The sequence below is a fragment of the Notolepis coatsorum genome (genome assembly GCF_963971535.1).
Source record: "Notolepis coatsorum genome assembly, chromosome: 3".
Taxonomy (NCBI): domain Eukaryota; kingdom Metazoa; phylum Chordata; class Actinopteri; order Aulopiformes; family Paralepididae; genus Notolepis; species Notolepis coatsorum.
The window spans coordinates 183,746,278-183,767,420 of record NC_140167.1 but is presented as its reverse complement, the minus strand read 5'-3'; the positions used below and the strand labels follow the sequence as shown (position 1 = coordinate 183,767,420).

The window sequence follows — 21,143 nt, the reverse complement described above, 5'->3', positions numbered from 1 at the left end:
GTCGAGCCAGTTCTCGTTAAATTGGCACTTAGTTTCCCATATTAACGAGTGCAAATGCTAAACTAAACTAAACGTAACGTTAGCGTTATCGCTTCGCCTTGCTAACGTTAGCTAGACTCCGTTGCCGAAATGGTTCCCCGGCCAACACATTACACAAGGAGTTGTGTTGGTTCCGCCCCATTCCGGTCTGCGTGATTCTACAATGAAAAGTCAAACTTTATCTCCCGTTATAGTTTTCCCCCAGATTTCATAATAAAACATAAGATGACATGGGATTTTATCTTTCCTTTCTATGGCATTTTTAAGACCTCTGAAAATGGATTTAAGACATTTTAAGACAAACTAAGGCCTTAATAATTGATAAACAAATTTAAGACCTTTTAAGACTTTTTAAGGATCCGCGGACACCCTGTTTTAGTTAATAAGACTAAAAGACTACAATATGACCAATGATTTCATGATGGCTTCCTGTCCTCACTTTTCCGGTGCTATGCACAGAGATTTTTAACGTTACATTTTCAACAACAGATTGCTGCTAATTAAACACTTTTAGTGTAGTATGAACTCGACATAACGTTAACCCATTCTCTGCCACCACTTTGATCATCCTAAACCATTCCCTGCCAGCGCTATTTGTCTATGGAGATGTTCGCCTTCTTTGCAGGGCTATAACTTTTTAAATTGTATTGCTAAATTGACATTACTATGGCCCATTCAACATCAATTATCTATCGTTCAGGATGTAGGAACGTTTAACTTTTTCATTCACACATTCATACGAAAATACAGTCTAGAGTATAAATATGTTTTTATCGTTTTCTGCAGTATTTCATAGAACGTGAGATATAGGCATAAATGCATACCGTAATTCCTCTAATAGTAACCCCGGCTTGTATTTGTTTCAACTGTAGCGGATACCAGGCTTGTATTAGGAGGAGGCATGTATAAGGGAGGCCTATATTTCTAATTTTCAAACAGATCATAATGAATAAATCAACATTTTGTGTCAGTTTGAACCCAGTAAAATGTACTGGGTTCATTTATTTAAACCAAGTACTGTATGAAATACGGTAGTAAACCGTGCAATTACAGGTGGTCAAAAAAAGTTAAATAAAGTAAAATAGTGCAATCACAATACTGGTATAATAATAATAATAACTTCGTTTTATACAATTCTGAGGTAGGCTTACTCTCTTGGTAAACATTAACACCATACCATTGTATTTACTGCACAGCCAGGCCAGCATATAACAACAATAACTAAATATATTGCCTATGGTAAATCCGTTGAGGGAAATACCGTAATTCCTCTAATATACATGAAACCCGGCTTGTATTAGGAGTAGGGTTGGGCACCGAAAACCGGTTCTAATTAGGAACCGGTTCCTAACTTCCGGTTCTGGAACCGGAAGTAACATACCGGTACCTGCATTTCGATTCTTAAAAAAAAAAAAAAAAAATGTACTTTGTTAATTAATACCCTAGTTACAGTACAGCAACCAAATTAACACTTTGATTGCCTAAGGTTAAATTCATGATATACCATCCGTTGCCAGCTCTATTTGTCTATGGAGAAGTTCCCCTTCTTTGCAGGGCTATAACTTTTTAAATTCTATTGCTAGATTGCCATTATTAGGGCCCATTCAATGTCCTATATGTATTGTTCAGGGTGTATGAACGTTAAACTTTTTCATTAACATATTCATACTAAAATATGATCTAAAGTATAAGTATGTTTTCATCTCTTTCTGCAGCTTTCTCCAGAACGTGATTTATAGCCCCAAATGCATTATATTGATGATCAAATACAGTTTGGTAGCGATCGGTGCCAGATGAAAAATTTCAAATGGACGTGCTTCTAGAAGTTTCTACGTATATCATCTGATGATGACCGGATGGGCGGGGGATCGTTTATAATTCCGTGGGCAACGTTATACCATTCATCTAATGTGGGTCAAATGTTCATCATAGCAGTTAGTGTCGAACATGGTAATACTACACGCTAAAACTCACCCCAGTCTCCGCGGGCCGTTGGGCGATCAGCGTGGGGTAGACAGTTTTCCATTATGGGATGTCGAAATACCCGGTCCATTTCCAGGTTGTATAATAGTATATACGTCCAAATCATGTTGTTTATCGAGTTATTGGCAACGGATCGCTATGTATTGTGTTGAGCTCGAGTCCCGGGAACTATAGCGAGTGCCCGGAAGTAATATGGGTGATCACCACTTCATCCACATGACTTCCTGTTTGGCGCTTCTGCCGATCGGCCACCAGATGGCGCTCTTGAACCGCTAGAGGATTGAGAGGAGCTCAGAACTGTGTGTGAAGGCTGCAGAGGGGAAATATGATTCCGATCACAGATTTTTGAAATATTGATATTAAAGACGAGTTAGGGCGTCCTCAGCAACTTTAGCATGGCTAGGAAAGACGCCTAAACACGTTTTCGGCACTTAAAGTGTTAAACTGTATCAAGTCAACTGAAAATGTGAAGTAGTATGAAAAAAATGTAAAATTTTCAAAAAAAAAAAAAAAAAAAAAAATTCTCCTGCGAAATAAGCTGTGACCTGCACCTCAAAGAATCGGAACCGGAATCGTTCAAATCCAAACGATGCCCAACCCTAATTAGGAGGCCGGCTGATAATTGCTTAGCTCAACAGCGCACCCGGTCATTAATAGAGACCCGGTTTTTAATTGAATACCGGTTACTATTAGAGGAATTACGGTATATTAGATAATCAAATACAGTTTGATACCGATCCATGCTATATTAAAAATGTCAACTGTACATGGTCCTAAACGTTATGACTTATCATCTGCGGGTGAACGGAAGGGGGGGGGGGGGGGGGTCGTTTATAATTCCGTGACCGAAGTTAAATGATTTATGTAGTATGGGTGATATATTGATCAGAGCAGTTTGTATCAAAAATGATAAAGAAAAACGCTGAAACTCATGTCAGTCTCCTCGTACCGTTGGGCGATGAGTGGAACAAACAGATCCCAGTTATGTGGTGGGGATCGAGGCGATCCAGTTCCGGTTTGTATAATACTAATATACGCCCAAATCATGTTGTTTATTGAGTTATGGCAACGATCCATGTCCACGGTGTGTGGATTGAGTCCCGGGACGATCAACGAGTGGCCGGACGGAATTAGGGGACGGACCGAGCTGAAACGGGCATTTCCGGTTTGGCAACTCGCCAATTGGCCACCAGGTGGCGGTATTGAAGCTTTGCAGAGTTGTGATGGCTCCCGCAGCATATGACAAGGCTCTGTGGGTGAAATATGAATTCCATGACGAAAATATGAAATATGAACTTGAAACACGCTGTACAGCGATATTGGCAGACAACGCATGGGGTGCAATAACGCTGAACAGCAATTTTGGCGGGCAATGGGTTAATGTTACTCCGTTGCGAGTGTTGCTGCCACCGTTGCGTCGCAGATGGATGGTACTCCGTTAGCTCCGTAGCTAATCCGCTCCTAGACTACCGATAGCAGTACCGATAATGTCGGAGCTCATCAATACTAAAAAAAAATCTAATTTAGTACCGATTCCCGTTTAGAACCGGGTTTCGGGGGCATCTCTAGTCCCCACTCCCCTGTTCCGTTTAAGGATCTGAACTCAGTCTTTCCATTTCCTCCGCTTGTGGTACTGGTTGATTTTCTGAATAGAGGCATATTTTTCTTGAAATACGACTAGGAGTGGTTTGTTTCAAACGCATGTCATCATCTACTGTAGCCTATACTGGACGTGGAGAGAGAGAGATAGAGAGACGGTCCAACACTCAAGTCTAGCTTAAGCAGCAGATTCAATTAGAGACTCAGATAGCGGCATGGACAATGGCCCTTTTGAACAAATGCTGAAAGTTGTTTTTTCATTTGAAAAAAAATCTTTAAATAATTAACCAGAATAATTTGGCGCATCAAAAGTAAAAAAATATGCTAAACGCGACCAATCATCTGCTGTGGTCATCGTCTGTTTCAGTGAAGTAACATGACGCTGTTCTGCTAATTGTCTGTCACTTTTGAAGTGCATGCGAGACTGCTGGCTGGGCAGTAGGCGAGATGAAATTAGTTCCGTGTCCTCGACTTTGGAGAACGTGAATCCCATGCAAGTAAAATAATGTAAACCATATCTAGACATCAATTAGAATTACAACTGTTGAAATCAATGTACTTTCTGTCGTCCAAAAGTAAAATGTTGCATGACTGAACGCTAACAACTATGTGTTAAAGGAGTATGTTGACTTTCTGGCAAATAATCTCTTATCAACTCACCATTATGAGAAGAGAAAATCTGTGTTTGTTTCACCCTCGTGCGTCCAGTAATTGCTGTCCCACGGTCCATGCTAACGTTTTAGCACACGGTTCGGTACAAATTAGCTTGGCTGCTTTAGCATCATCTCAAAAGTGCAGCAATCGACTTTCTTGCGACTTCAACCCGGGATGGTCAATCATGTTTTGTGATACAAAAAGTAAACCCGACAAGTGTTCTAGTTTAGAATATTGCTAAATTAGACGCATAACTAATATATAACTAGTTAATCCCACAAAACAGTGTGGAATTCTACTTTCCCCTACTGATAGACCTCAGCTGTAACATTTGTCTCACTGAATCTCAGCAGTCAGGGCAAGATCCTAACACAGCTAAGCTAGTTTGTGCCGAACAATAAACAGGCACTGCATGCTAAAACGTTAGCGTGGACCGTGGCACGGCAATTACCGGGCATGAGAGGATGAAACAAACGCAGGTCTTCTCGTCTCAAAGCAGCAAGTCGAAAGAGATTATTTGCCGGCGTACTCCTTTTAAGAGAGATGCTGTGTGAACTCACCTTCCAGTAGTCAGACTGTAAACTGTAGTACCTCTGGTATGCAGATAATGCTGAGAGAACAAGAGAGAATGATGGAAAGAATAAGACACGGAAAGAGACATGGGAAGATGTGGAACAGATGTCAAAATGTCTAAACACAAATACTCTAAATATTCAAACCGGCTCCACTTCCAACTGTTCCCGATTCATCTAGTCTCAATTGTCTTTGGGGAATAGTTTCATATTACCTACTAGGGGTTGGGGGGAAACTCGATACGTAGTAGTATCGCGATACTTTGCGTGGCGATACTGTATCGATACAGGGACTCCAAGTATCGATATTTAAATATTTATTAAAAAATTCAATTAAAATAAATAAATGTATTATTATTTTTTTATAAGGAAGTTGCATTGTTCATTTCAATACCTGTAATAGTACAGTAGTTTACACACACACACATGCATTCAGTTAAGTTGGAATATGACTACGGTATGTATGTAAGAAATACCATGTTCTGCAATAAAAATGATTTAAGTGAGATGAACAGACTGAACTTTATTTTATTAGATAAAACATGTTGACAAAGTTTTACTTTGCAGTTGAAAAAAGGTAATAAATCGCAATATTAATATGGCAATATATTTAGTATCGCAATACTATCGTATCGTGACTCAAGTATTGTGATAGTATCGTATCGTGAGGCCTCTGGTGATTCCCACCCCTATTACCTACGTCCAAAAATATGCTTTCTAGACAGCAATAAAATGTTATGAGGGGAAGGCAATGCATCGAGTGGCAGAGCATTCGTGTGGCTTGTAGACAGAGTGGCAGAGCATTCGGGTGGCTTGTAGACAGAGTGGCAGAGCATTCGTGTGGCTTGAGGGCTTCTGATGACCAGTTAGCAATTACCCATCGGTTTAACCCTTAGAAGTCTAACCTAAATAGCTCCTCCTCCTGAGAATTTCCCCCTTTTTTTTGTTGCATAATATAAAATTACAGATTCATACCTTCAAAATAAGCCATCAATTGTCAAATTTGAGACGATAGTTTTCAATCAATGTCCTATCAAACATTCTGGTAAAATCCTAACACCTTTTCAGTATAGGACTTTGAACTAGATCCAAGTTCATTCAGCTATCTGATGAGAGAACTACACTCCCAGAATTCAATGTGATCATTGTCACTAGCACCATTTCACACCTGAGCAAAGGCCCAGTCATTCCTTTGTTATTCCAGTGAATGGACCCAGCAGGAGGCCTAGCCTAGCGACAAGCGGCCACTACATAGTTGGGTATTGAAAAAATGCTCATATCCAAAAGTAGTAGATAGATATAGGTCATACATAGGAATAATAGTTCAGTTTTTTTGGAACCCCTTGCCCTATTTTCTTTTTACCGACGACGCTGTTGATCTGGTAGAGTCCTTCCTCATCACGATCCCTGCTGTTCCATGCTCCAGATAGTTCACGGGGTCACACTCCTGTCTGTACAAGCTGACTGAGGCTGAGGCTATGGTTAGACTAGTGTATTCCTGGTGTTTTTTAATACGTTTTTGACGACGTTTCATGTCCTATCTACACAGAAACGCGTTTTTTGGCGTTTTTTTGTGGATACGGCTGAAACGCAAAATTGTGTTTGCGTTTGGAGATACGCAAAAAAACGAGTCGACAAACAGCGTGTAGTCAGCACGCTAGCCGTTGTTGCGAAAACGCCCATGCGCAGTAGATACCATCTGCGTGCCCTTCCGGTGACAGCAGAGAGTGTGTGTGTGTGTGTGTTTGGGACAGAGCTCCGTGTCCCAAATAGCTTCAGCTACCATGTGTTGTCAAGTTATTGTTATAAGGACCCCAGTCCAAGCTACAACAGTCTGCATTCCCTTAACAATTGTTTGTATTGAGCCGTATTGTATTGTACCCATATGCAATATGTTAAATAAAGTTTACATCCATTCATTCTGCTAGCATTACCGATGGCATGAGCAGCTGGCTAACGTGAGCTATCAGGATTCAGACCCTGTTAGCTCAGAGTTCCTCTTTCAACTTAAGAAGCATTAAACAAAATGGCCCAGTCATCTATTCACCTTTGTTTAATACACACAGCGTTGTCTCTAATGTTATCTAACTACTGATAGCTCGCGATATCATCAGTTTTGATGATGGCTAAGTAGCGTGAGCTAACGTTAGCTTCTAGCCACAATGCTATATTGTTATAATGGCATACTCCATTGACGTTAGCATGCAGCTAACAATGCTACAATGCTACCGATCGTTTTTTAGCCTAAACTATCCGCTCTTGGTGGTCACTTGTGTTGATGTTAGTTTTGTTTCATCAACAAATGACAGGCAGAACACACAGTGAATGTATCCGTTTTGTTTATTGCACTTTATTAGGCTTTGCTGAAAAAAGAATTGCTGCATTGAGCAAGATGGTGGCGCGGCATAGGCGCCTGCCTTATTGACATTTTGCTGGAGCTTCCAGGAAGTGTATTGGCACATTCGTTCTGATTGGTTGAAATTGCCTTCATGTTTGCCACCTACTGCCACCTACTGCTTTGGCAGTGTACTACATCAGTGTGCTCTGGTGACAAAAACGAAAAAAAAACGAAAGTGTGACTCGAGGCGCATGACGTCGCGGCGATACGCGGCGATGCGTATAAGAAAACAATACGAAGATGATACGAAAGGTGTAACCTCAGCCTGAGGTTAGACTAGTGTATTCCTGGCGTTTTTTTATACGTTTTTGACGACGTTTCATGTCCTATCTACACAGAAACGCGTTTTTTGGCGTTTTTTTGTGGATACGGCTGAAACGCAAAATTGTGTTTGAGTTTGGAGATACGCAAAAAAAACGAGTCGACAACAGCGTACAGGATTAGCTTGCCAACGTTGTAGTGATTGTAATGGTACATAAACGTTAATTTCGGGCGATGTGCGCATAAAGGAATGGCGACGGTGCAAAGCATGTAGATGCATTTGACCCGTTGCGAGAAAAAAAAAACACCACAGACTTATTTCGGGACGTGTAGGCGCACTGCTGTGTTAACGCAGCAGTGCGCACCAACCGACCAACGCGCTGCTCTGCTTGCAGAAGCACGGATAGGGCGGATATGACTCGTCGAGTTGTCACAAGAGTTTTCAAAATAAGAGTATCATATGCACCTGAACGTTGCTAGCTTTCGGAGCCTAGCTGGAGCTGCGCGTGGGCAGAAATGAGACCCGCTACAGGATTTTCAAAATAAGAGTATCTATATGAACCGAATCCCTATCGCACCAGTGCTACTGAAGTAAATCCATCCATCGCACAGACTGCTGTTGCTGTAGCACGTGCGATATATATGTTGCACTGTACAGCCCTGCATTCAGAGCTATTGACGGCCACACCAAACAGTGTGATCAGGAGTTTACTCATTTGCATATTCCTCTGAAACATAGGTATTTCTCCAGGTAGGGAGGGGGAGGGTGTGTCTTGCTCAAGGACACTTTGACAAGGATGGAAAGGTTAGCTGTTGCAGAGATCAAACTTGTGAACTTGCTAGTTTTGTAGATAGTCTCTCTTATCACCAGATCGCAGAATTAGGGTAACATGGACAGAACATCGAACACACTTTGTGTGTGTGTGTGTGTGTGTGTGTACCTTTTGGGTAGTCCTCCAGTAAGAGGTTGAAGTGGCCCAGCTGACAGAACATGTCTGGGTCCACTTTTCCCTCTGCTTTCAGGATGAGCGCATCATAGCAGCTAACAGCCTAAACAGGAGGAATGGCAGACAGGTTGGAGGTGAGTGGAAATAAGGGTTAGAAGAAGAAGAAGAAGAAGAATACATTTCATACATCAGCCACATGGGTTTTGTCTAAACATCTGTACATCAATGCAAGTTTGTGAATTTACCCTCGACCTCTTCTGACTTACAGGATGTTGATCACGCATATAAGCTTCCCATTGGCCGACTATTCAGTCTCCTCCCCTTCCACACCCTCTTTTTATATATATATATATATATATTTTTTGGTATGTGAACCCTTGGGATCCAGCAGCTGCTGGCACCTATGGCTTCAACTAAACCTTTCCCAGACCTTTTCTAGAGTTGAATACTAGTCTATTTCATATGCTTTGATGGATTTAGGTTAGTTATCATTGAACTCCCTCAATTCACTGACATGTTGGGGATTCTTTGCTTGAACTCACTACAACTTCTACATGTTCCCAAAGGTCCCAGTATCATCTCAGACCATCCATAATGCTACAGGTCTTCTCATTTAACCACTATTATGCATTTCTGCTTGAATATTTAGAAACGTTGCCATAACAAGAGGCGTGTTATTCACATTGTCATCCTCCATTATAACACCATACCTATCATTATGCATGGTGATGGGAGTGTCATTTCTGTGGGCTGCTTTATTGCCTCTGGTCCTGGTGACCTTGCCATTACGAGAAAATCAGTGAATTATATGTTATTACTTTCAAATTCTACGGATGAATGACAGGACATGTGCTCCATGACCTGTAGCCATGCCAAAAGAGTTATGCAGTAAGGCAACTATTCTAAATATTCAAGCAGAAACTAGGGCTGGACGGTATGGTCTAAAATTTGTATCACGGTATAATTTGAAGCGTAGACGGTAACGGTATATATCACGGTATTTTATGTCTATATACATGCTTCTGAAGGGGTAAAACACTGGCAGCTATTACTGTACTCTTGTATTACTAGGACATATTTCACATAGTACAGAGGTATTTTAAGAAAATGTATTGTGCAAAACTGCAATAGAAAAATGCAAAACCTTTTCTCAGGTGTCTGCAGGCAGGTAACGCATATCTTGGATTGTGTTTTGACAATGTCTTTAAAGCCCTTTCGATCGACAGTTTGAAAAGGAACCATGTCCTCCTTACACAAGTAAACAGTGACAGCGTTTGCTATGTCGGTCCACCGCTGGCTTTTTTTGTCATCGTTAAAACATAAATAATAAAAACAAAAACAAAGTATTCTGTTACAGCTGCTGAGCTATATACTATAGCTAATGTCCATCAATATATTCCTTTGGAATGAAGTAGGTTCAAGAATCGAATCAGGACTGTTAGCAGAGAGAGAGAGAGAGAGGGAGGGAGGGAGGGGGGGGAGAGAGAGTGAGAGAGAGAGAGCTGCTAGGAGTAGCCAACGTCAGCTTGCTGAAGCTACATCAACAGGCTGCTAGTAGAGCTAACGTTAGCTTTCTGAGGCTACATCAACATTTAACATTACTTAAGATTTTAGCGCGACGTGGGCATTCCAGAATGGCGAGGATGCAAAGCATGTTAGACGATTGGACCTGTCGCAGAGTTTACATTACACATAGACTGTATGCAACGCAGGGCTGAAGTGCTAGTTTGCTTCTAGAATTGAAGGTCCGCTCTGTTCCTTGTCTATTATGAAATAACAATTGTGCGTTGACACGCCCACTACGCAAAGCCTCTGTGCTCCTAAATAATTTTTCCAGTTCGTACATATCCATTTTTAGGGGGAAATCCGAGTGAAATAGCCACACTGTGGAGCCCTTTCTCGGCGGGCTGGCGTTGGTATAGTCAAAATCCATACCGTAGCGCAAATTCATACCGTTTATACTGTATACCCCTAGCAGAAATACATAAGTGGTTAAATGAGAAGAATGTAGCATTATGGATGGTCTGACACCTACGACAGGTTTCCAGATGGATATAATGAGGCAAACAATGAGACAGTCAACTCCTCCCTACATGAGGAGCATGTTTTCCCTCCCTCCCTGGGTGCCAACTTCATGTCAAATTTGGGGCTCTTGATTTAAATAATGGTGATACAAATCACTCCGATAGCCCACAATGTGTTGCCATTAAAGGGAGTAAGAGATCGAGGAATTTTGTGTGCGTTAGGGATGGGCAGGAGTAATGTTTTCCCAGATCGAGTACCTGGGGGTCCACATCTCAGAGGATCTGACATGGTCAACACACATAGACTCGGTCGTAAAAAAGGCGAAGCAGCGCCTCTACCACCTGAGACAGTTAAGGAAGTTCAGAGTATCTGGGAAGATACTCCAGTCCTTCTACTCCGGAGCTGTAGAGAGCATCTTGACTGGAAACATCACTGCCTGGTATGGAAACAGCACGGCACAGGACAAGAAGGCCCTACAGAGAGTGGTGCGCTCAGCCGAGCGTAACACAGCAGGGGAGGAAATTAGGCCACTTTACTCGCCAAATGCGAGTATTTTTTACGTTTGGCGAGTGATTCATGAAGACCACTCGCCAGTCTGGCGAGTTGACAGTGCCACGAGAGCACTGCACAAGACCCGCGGACATATATAATGTTTAATAAAAGTTCCCGCAGTACTGGCCAACCCGCGGACATATATAATGTTTAATAAAAGTTCCCGCAATACTGGCCAACCCGCGGACATATATAATGTTTAATAAAAGTTCCCGCAGTACTGGCCAACCCGCGGACATATATAATGTTTAATAAAAGTTCCTGCAGTACTGGCCAACCCGCGGAAATATAGAATGTTGAATAAAAGTCCCGTGGTACTGGCCATCAGTCAAGGAAGCACTCGCAAACAGATAACGTTAAACACAGAAGATGGAAAACAGACAGACTGAGCAACGGGGAACTGCATCCAACCCTAGTACAACTCTCGAGTCCAAGGCAAGGACACATTTAAATTACAGAGGTGTATGTTAGTCTATTGCGCACCGGACTACGACGTAAGGTTAGACATTTTATTTCATGCTCAAAAGCCCCTGGCTTGCACATCGCAGTCACGAAAGGGGCTAGCTCAACCAGTGCACAACAGCAGACCAACCCAACTGACGTGCACAACACTTGACGGTACTTCACAGCACTGTCGTAAGGCCACCGTGCCGTCTTAAAGGCACAGTGTGCCTACCCAGATGCATACACAACATTGACGTGGCTTGACAACCGAGGTTCAAAGTTAACTTGATTGACTGATTGAAAACTTTATTAACAGATTGCAGAATGGGTACAATACAGTACGGCTCAATACACACAATTGTTAAGGGGATGCAGACCAGAGAAAGACTTTCGTCTTGTTTACATCAGGGTCCCCCATTTTCAATTCATCATAACATATGACATACACGACATACAGATAGACAGTACTGCTACATCTATACATTTCACATCTATCTATCTATACACTTCACAACATACTTCGGTTTTTTTCTTTCACTGCCCAACCCAGTCCAACCCAGCATCTTTCACTGCCCAGTTCAGCCCAACCCAGTCCAGAATAGATCCCTCTTTCATGTTAATATGTGTTATGCTAATATTGTGAAGAGTAGAGACTGTTATTAATGTTTTATGCTAATAAATATTTTAAAGAGTAGAGACACGGTGTGATTATTACTATGATTGAAAATCAATTTAGACGAAGACATACAAAGAAGTAATTATCACAATTAGCGATTTTTTTTGGCTGGTAAAAAATCAGTTTGTCTGGTAAAAAAAATCAGATACTCGCCAGTTGGCTGGTAAGCCAAAAAGTTAGTTTCCTCCCCTGGGTATTGCACTACCTCCCCTGCAGGTTCTATACAACAAGAGGTGCAAATCCAGAGCCTGCAGAATAATGAAAGCCCCTCACCACCCCAACAACAGCCTGTTCCAGCTGCTGAGGTCAGGCAGACGCCTGCGAACCCCAGCTACTAGGACAGAGAGGCTTCGGCTCAGCTTCTTCCCCCAGGCCATCAGAGCCTTGAACACTGAACACTGAGTGCCACAGAACACTGAACTCTCCACACACAAGCACACATGAGCACACACACGACACGCACGCTGTACACGCTCACACACTAGCAGCCACTTTAACATGAGCAAGCACACACTCATGCTGCACACGCCCACACTTATGGCCACAAAGGAAAGGTCACTTTAAAAATAGTATAGCAACAGTAACAGTGTATTGCACTACCAAAGGACCTAGCATGTCCTCCATGCTCTGTAAATAACGTATGTACAAATACCGATATGCCCTACTATGTTACCTGTTTATTGCACAATGTTGTTTTATTGGATTCTATTATATGTTGTACTACTGTATTGCACATCGTTGCGGGCAAGACCACCCGCATTTCATTGTATACTTGTATGCCGAGACAAATAAAACTCTTGACTTGACTTGACACATGAATTACTCGAGTAGTGCTAGAGTAATTGTTTAGGGAAATCTATTTTTAGAATGCATCTCGAAGCGCATAGCAGCGGCAATAACAACAAGATATTGCGCAGCCGGTCACACACACACACACATACATTACCGATTTTTATTATGTCTTGCTCCACGGACATAATGCACAGCAATATACCCAATGCTTAATGTGTATTGTGAGTGAAAACAGTCAGTTACCATTTGTAATAATTATATTACCTCCACTCTGTCTGCAGCAGTCTCTCCACTCATGGAACGGCGCGTGTTCGTATAAATAGTGTATGAATGCTACGCAACAATGCTGCACCATGTTGTTTGGAAATACACAAACCGCTGTTTTTTTTTTTAATCTTTTAGATAACGCTAGCTGTATTCCAATGCCAAACAAACTTTTCAGTAACTCAGGCCTCACAGGATTTCAGAGCGAGATTTCCGTTTCAGTGGCACAATTTATTTTTTTAATTCAGTTGAAACGGTGAGTAATCAATTACTCACACCCATCCCTAGTGTGTAGGGATGCCCCCCGGACCCCGGTTTTAAACGGGAACCGGTACTATATTAGAAAATACCGGAGTAAGGCGGTTAGGTGGCGTAGCGGAGATTGCGTTCGTCACCAACCCCCGAAGCTGTGAGCTGGATTCGCCTGTTCGAATCCAGCTCACAGCTCCGGGGTTGTCACCAGCTTGGCTGGCCGTTCACACTAATACAATTGGCTGTATTAGAGGGTGGGAGAAGCTGGCGGGGTGGGTCCGGGTCGTTGTAAACAGCGACTCCTACAGTTCGGTCGGGCGCCTGCTAAGCGTGGATAGGACCCGAGTGGGATAGTGTGATCCTTCCACACGCTACGCCCTATCAGGGAGGATCCGCGCTGCCAGGTGAAAAGAAGCGGTTGATTGGCTGGATGTGTGTCAGAGGAAGCACGTGATAGCCTCCACTCTCCCAGATGATCTGACTGTGGGGGGTAAGTGCGCAGCGACCAGGAAGGGATTGGGAATTGGCATACAACTAACATTGGGATGGGAGAAAATCGGAGGAAAATGGAGGGGGGGAAAAGATAAAAAAACTAAAAAAAAAACTGAGTATTTATAAGCTCCGACGTCCTCGGTACTGCTATCGATACTCTAGAGAAATTATTATTATTATTATTTAAAAGTTGCGAACGATCTCTCCTCTCTGTCTCTGCACGAGAAGCGAGCCGCAGCGAGTCATTATTACACACACTCCTCACGAGTCGCGCTACACATACGGGTACTTCGTTCTTATACATACGGGTACTCCTTAATGAAAGTGCTGTCTCCGTGCTGAAGCGCGCTGCACACAAGACAGCTCTGAGTCTGCATGCACTGAGTCGTGATGGCGGATAGAGCGAAGCGTTCTAAAGTATGGATATACTTTACAAGGGTCAATGCCGACAACGCACGTTGCCACAAGTGCAACAAAACATTTGCCAGTAAGGGTGGCAATACGAGCAATCTATCAAAACATTTGTTGGCAAAACACGATATTAGTGTGCAGAAATGCGCCGTATTCTACTGCCTTGCGCGCAGTGGTCCATCTGCATCCACGTCCACTGCAGCCGGTAAGCCAAGATACGGAGTTTCCTAGGCTAATAACTAATTATTACAAATAGGCTAATAAACAAAATAATTGTTTAGCTACAAATACTACAATCTAAAAACTTTTTATAGATCGTCAAGCTGAGGTGTCAGCCACCAATGTGTCCCAGGCCAGTGAGCCCACCACACATCCTCCCTCTACCTCCACCACCCAAAGTCCTTTCTCCCTAGCAGCTAGAGGAAAGATGACAGAGGATAGGGTGAACGAGTGTCACAGGGCTGTGACAAAGTTTGTTGTCAAAGACCTGCACCCGTTCTCTACAGTGGAGTCCAAGGACTTTAGGTAACAACTAATCATTCAGTGTATATCGTTTTTTTTGTATACATAGTTGTCTAACTTGTCTGTTGTTGTTATAAGTTATTATTGAAGCAGCTATTCCCACCACTCCACACAAATTTACAATAATTCAATCATTTCTAATCTTTACTGTAGGGAGATGACCAATGCTCTCAACTGCAAATATAAAAAAATTATCAAAAAGAACCGATAAGAGTATCGATAAAGTACCGAACCGTTAAGCAGTATCGATAAGAGTAGTAGTATCGATAAAATCCTAACGATACCCATCCCTACTAGTGTGTGTGTGTGTGTTTTATGTTGAAATTACAGTAATACAAGGTAACCTCATTCCCAGTTTTATCTCCTCCGTGAGATAAAGCCTGGTAAAGCACTGCGGCCGAAAGTGTGTATGCCGTAGAATTTCCGGTGTATGTACTTCCCCTGGAAGCTGCCTCCGAACGGACCAAACTTTTCCCGAATCCTGTCGGCAAACAAGCTAGAGCGTTCTTCAGGCAAAGCCGTTGCAGTGGCTTAAACGAGGAAATATTGTGCACTTCACACGTTTCTATAATTGTTTTGTCGAAACCGGAAAGCCTGTAGCCGGTACTTCCTGTACTTCCGTTTTCAAACTTTAGGAGGTATATCTTTACCAGCCTAAATACAAGGAGTCTGGGGGGTTCTGGCAGACTAAACAGACAGGAAGCTACACTTATGTAGCCGAAAAACCACAGCGAGAACTGAGATCTGACACCAGATGAGCAGTCTGACTCACAGGATGTTAAAGTATAAGCCTCCGCTTGCTTACTGTTTCACTCGGAATTCTCCATCCCCGTTTATCATTTTCAATATACTATAGGATCAACATCAACAATATTATGTTGGAATGACAAAAACATTTCCCCCCAGTGACATTTTGCAAGGTGCATTTTGGGGTTAGCACCGCCCTAAAACTATTGTGATTCAGGGTTCGAAATTAACGGGGGCTTGGGGCAAAAATGCCCTCGAAAATTGACCAAATGCCCTCGAAAATCAGTTAAGGGGGGCAAGAAAAGCCCCAGACAGTTTACTAATTATATATATAATTATATATATGCTCTACAGTGCGAGCATTTCCCTCGTATTTGCCCCTAATAATATGCGTGTGTGCGAGACGAGTGAATATTACAAAACAGCTCCGCTGTTAATAGTTCAGAAACTGGACTGAAATTCGGTTTTTGGGTGGAATGCAAGGAGGGAGGGAGGCGGGGCCCGCTGCGTGTTACAGGGTACTTGAGAGGTGCGAACACAGACAGACTGAGGCTGAGGTTACACCTTTCGTATCATCTTCGTATTGTTTTCTTATACGCATCGCCGCGTATCGCCGCGACGTCATGCGCCTCGAGTCACACTTTCGTTTTTTTTTCGTTTTTGTCAGCCAAGCACACTGATGTAGTACACTGCCAAAGCAGTAGGTGGCAGTAGGTGGCAAACATGAAGGCAATTTCAACCAATCAGAACGAATGTGCCAATACACTTCCTGGTGGAATGTCCAAAGAAAATGTCAACAAGGCAGCCTATGCCGCGCCACCATCTTGTTTACTCAATGCAGCAATAATTTTTCAGCAAAGCCTAATAAAAGTGCAATAAACAAAACGGATACATTCACTGTGTGTTCTGCCTGTCATTTGTTGATGAAACAAAACTAACATCAACACAAGTGACCACCAAGAGCAGATAGTTTAGTCTAAAAACGATCGGTAGCATTGTTAGCTGCATGCTAACGTCAATGGAGTATGCCATTATAATAATATAGCATTGTGGCTAGAAGCTAACGTTAGCTCACGCTACTTAGCCAGCATGAAACTGATGATATCGCGAGCTATCAGTAGTTAGATAACATTAGAGACAACGCTGTGTGTATTAAACAAAGGTGAATAGATGACTGGGCCATTTTGTTTAATGCTTGTTAAGTTGAAAGAGGAACTCTGAGCTAACAGGGTCTGAATCCTGATAGCTCACGTTAGCCAGTTCATGCAATCGGTAATGCTAGCAGAATGAATGGATGTAAACTTTATTTAACATATTGCATATGGGTACAATACAATACGGCTCAATACAAACAATTGTTAAGGGAATGCAGACTGTTGTAGCTTGGACTGGGGTCCTTATAACAATAACTTGACAACACATGGTAGCTGAAGCTATTTGGGACACGGAGCTCTGTCCCAATTTCACACACACTGTACACAGGAAGGGCACGCAGATGGTATCTACTGCGCATGGGCGTTTTCGCAACAACTGCTCCGTGCTGACTACACGCTGTATTCCTGGCGTTTTTTTTGCGTATCTCCAAACGCAAACACAATTTTGCGTTTCAGCCGTATCCACAAAAAAACGCCAAAAAACGCGTTTCTGTGTAGATAGGACATGATACGTCGTCAAAAACGTATAAAAAAACGCCAGGAATACACTAGTCTAACCTTAGCCTGAGAGCTCTGCTCTCATCAAGCATGCATAGTGTAACATTAAGTTACACTTCTATCTTAACGTTAGCAAGCTAAGCATCTGCATAGCGCGACCTGTGTAACGTTAAGTAACTTGTGTTCCGCGGGGAAAGACCGTTCCATTTGTAACACAACTCCAAAGAATAACATCCAAATCTGATCCCGATGCGCATTTCCTTCATTCCACAGCGCTGAGCGTGCAACGTATTTCATTGATAGATCTGGCCAGAGCCGGCTATACTCAAACGTTCCAGTGCCGTCTTCGGGATAATTTTAATCCAAACGTCCATTCAAAACTTTGTGTTATGAAATAATTCTGGGATGTCTGACTATTTCCCTATGCATTGGTGCAAGTTCAGCTGACAGTCCATAAATAAAGACTTTAAGTCCATGACATAAGTTCATGAGATGCTCTGTTCTTTTGTTGTGTTTGAGGTGGATGTTGTTGAGTGTGTGGGGTTTTTCATGTATCAATTTGAAACAAGCCTCTTGACCGTTGGAATTAGGGATGTTAAAAATAGCTAATAATATTATTCAATATTAGACATTCATTGATCCAGAGGCAACCGGCTATTCGTCTGCTATTTGTAGATATATCAAGACAACACCACAACTTGCCCTCAGGGACAATAATATTTCATCTATTTAGACAGTATGTATGTATTATTTACAGATAATTGAAGGTACCTCAAAACATGAAACCAAGCCATGTCACACATCGTGTGCGTGTGTGTGTGTGTTACTTGAACAATTTTCACTGTGCTCCTAAATTTCTTTGTGTGCTCCTAAATTTGTATTTAGATTTTATTTATTAACATTTTATTTAGGAGCACATGTGCTCCTTGGGAAAAAGGTTAGCGTAGAGCCCTATATATGGAGATATTAACATTACGTTATCAAACATAGGGACGAAGACTGTAAAAAAAAGTGTCAACAATGTTTTATAATCTTTATGTTAATTTATCATAAAAATTCTGTGCCCCCGAAATACAAAAAAAGCCCCTGAAAATCAATTAAGGGGGGCAAAAAAAAGCCCTTGAATTTTTTTTTAAATTTCTAACCCTGTTGTGATTGGTTTGAGAACACAGTGAGGACACAGTGTCATAGGTCGCTTTCACATATAGTTTTGGTGGACTCGGTGCGGTTCTGGGGGTGAAGTTGCAACATTGTTGCATTGTTCATTTGGTTCGCCTGCATTCACATAGAAATCTGTCAGGCGGACCGAGACCTTCTGAACAATGTCACGCGGTCGAAAAGGGCGCTTGTCTATTGGACAGTGGAAATGTGTGTGTGGCTGCGATCCCGTGTGTGCGCGCGCGTGTGTGTGTGTCTGTGTGTGGACTGCGGAGCCCTCCAGATCAGCGTTTCCGTTAGCCGGTAATTACCGGTATTTGACTGGCAAAATCTGTTGAAGTCCGACAAATTTAATCTCTCCGGTCATAGTGTCCGGTGAAAATAGTTCCCTCTGGGCACAGTTTGATTATTTGAATTGTATTTGGATGGGCTGGAGTTGGGTGGCCTATGCGATGAACGAAACAATCATTGCGTTTGTTGTCGTTGCTTCGCTCAGCGAGAGCTTGCTGCTGGATTTGCGGAAGGCATGCAGCTGCAGACCCACAGAACCCACCAGCTTTGCTGGCACAGTGCGGTCCCCAGACCTGGAAAGCTGCTCTGCGGGTCTGCAGCTGGATGCTTCTTGCAAACTAACTGCGGCGCTCGCGCTGATATTGTTGGACCGGCTGCTTGGTGGAGCAACGATGAAACGAATGTAATGAATCGTTCGTCGCATGGGCTATTTAATTTTGGCCTGTTTTGGTACGGTTCGGGTGGTCAAGTTGTGCTTGGAGGGAGTTGTTTTCACCGGACATTATGACCAGCACCAAGTCGTTGGGACTAGGTGGAGATATACATCACGCAAACCCATGATAATGTTGCCGTCTCTCTGCCAAATTTCTCAGTTCTTCGCTTGATATAATTAATACAAATGTCCAATATAACGGAATTCGTTAGCTCATAAATGTGATTATAACAGACTGCTGTTTATTAATGTCGGGCCGACTGCCCACAGACACAGGTCTATTTGATTTAAAGTCGGCAGCAGCACGGAGTCTCTGGACTTATTTTATTTGGAATATAATGACTGTATACGCAAAAGTAGCCTAGCTTTAAGTTAAAATATTATAAATCTACATGCCTTGAGGATGTCATTCTTTATATAGCCTGTTGTTTTTAAGCTCAATATACTCTGACCGGAATTTCTCTCATTTGACCGGTAGATAAAAATCTACCGGACCCTGAGACCGGCAACAATTTTTTCTAACGGAAACCCTGCTCCAGATCAGCGGAGCCGAGTTTTGACATGGCATTGATCCATTGTTCTATTGAAGAACATTACCACCATCCTCTCGCTAAACAACTTGTAGACCACGGTGTTTTTATGAGTGCCCACAAGTAGCTGTTTTATTAATAATATAATAAGCCGCGCGCCTCGGTAATAATAATAAGCTGCGTTTTTTCTTCCTTCTTCCCAAGATGCACAGATAGATAGATAGATAGATAGATAGATAGATAGATAGATAGATAGATAGATAGATAGATAGATAGATAGATAGATAGATAGATAGATAGATAGATAGATAGATAGATAGATAGATAGATTAGATGCAGTGTGCTTGTTTTGCAGTGAGTGCTGCGAGCAGTGGTAATAATAATCACTTCCTATATTTGGTTCGCGTTTGGTTCGATGAAGCCGAACCGAGACCGACGTTTTCAGGCGGACCAGAGTTCGACTGTTTGGTCCGCGAACCGAGTTCGACGCGCATTCACACAGACCCGAATAACCGGACTATCGAATTCTGGTCCGAAAGTCCGGACCAAACAGCCCCTGTGTGAAAGCGACCATAGATGCGAAGCATTCTCGCATAGCGTGAACTGGTCTTACACAAAGTGCCATGCATGTGAGCCGCCACTAGGGGCAGAGTGGCTAATTGTGAGTGAATGACTGATTGAATGAGTTTGACATTACCGGTCATAGAGGTGGTTTGCATCTAAAGAAAACCCAGAAAATGTTTTTCCCTAGTGCAACAATGATACTGGGCTCTGCCAGTTGTTTCTCCTGCACATGCACAGCATTAAAACGCAAGTTGAAGAGGTCTGGCAAGTGGCAATGAAAGACTACCAGAGGAGTGGACCAGCAGACACCAACCACCAGCATTTGCATTCAAATTATTTACCTTCCCATTACAAATATAGCTTGGAGCAGATCATAATGGTGTAAATCCAACCACCTTACTAGTAGGGATGGGTACCGAATTTGGTACTTTTAAGGTACCGAACCGAAACACGTCGGTACTACCGAGTATCGATTCAAGTGAGATACCGAATTATTATTATAATTTTTTTTTTATAAATGTTTTTACCTTTTTTCTTTTCATGTCAACGTTCACACGCACAATATATGCTTACCTAGGATTTGACTTGATTCAACAACAAAGCAGTCGGAGCAATGGCAAGCCGAAAACGGTCGAAATTGTAGTTATTTGAAGTTTTGATTTTTTTTTTACGACTGAGGTAGGTAAATACATTTTTTTGAGACTAAAGTACCGAAAAAAGGTACCGTTGGGTACCGGTATCGATTCACAGGTACCGGTACCGGTTCAAATGTGAAAGGTACCCATCCCTACTTACTAGACCTTGCTATAAAAGGTCTCTATATACAATATGTCTTTATGTAGGTCTGCAGATTTTTTTTGCTTTTTGAGGGAATGTATGGCTAAC

General features: G+C 42.3%; 1 protein-coding gene across 3 annotated transcripts in view; it reads right to left on the bottom strand.

Moving 5' to 3' along the window:
* kdm6a (lysine (K)-specific demethylase 6A) overlaps positions 1–21,143 on the bottom strand; it is a 188,355-nt gene that overhangs the window by 162,175 nt on the left and 5,037 nt on the right. For all 3 annotated transcript variants that reach the window (XM_084310621.1, XM_084310622.1, XM_084310623.1), the window contains exons 3-4: positions 8,448–8,556; positions 4,836–4,885 (exon numbers count right to left, since the gene is read on the bottom strand). In XM_084310621.1, coding sequence (XP_084166747.1) covers positions 4,836–4,885; positions 8,448–8,556 — 159 coding nt within the window. The remainder of the gene's footprint in view (positions 1–4,835; positions 4,886–8,447; positions 8,557–21,143) is intronic.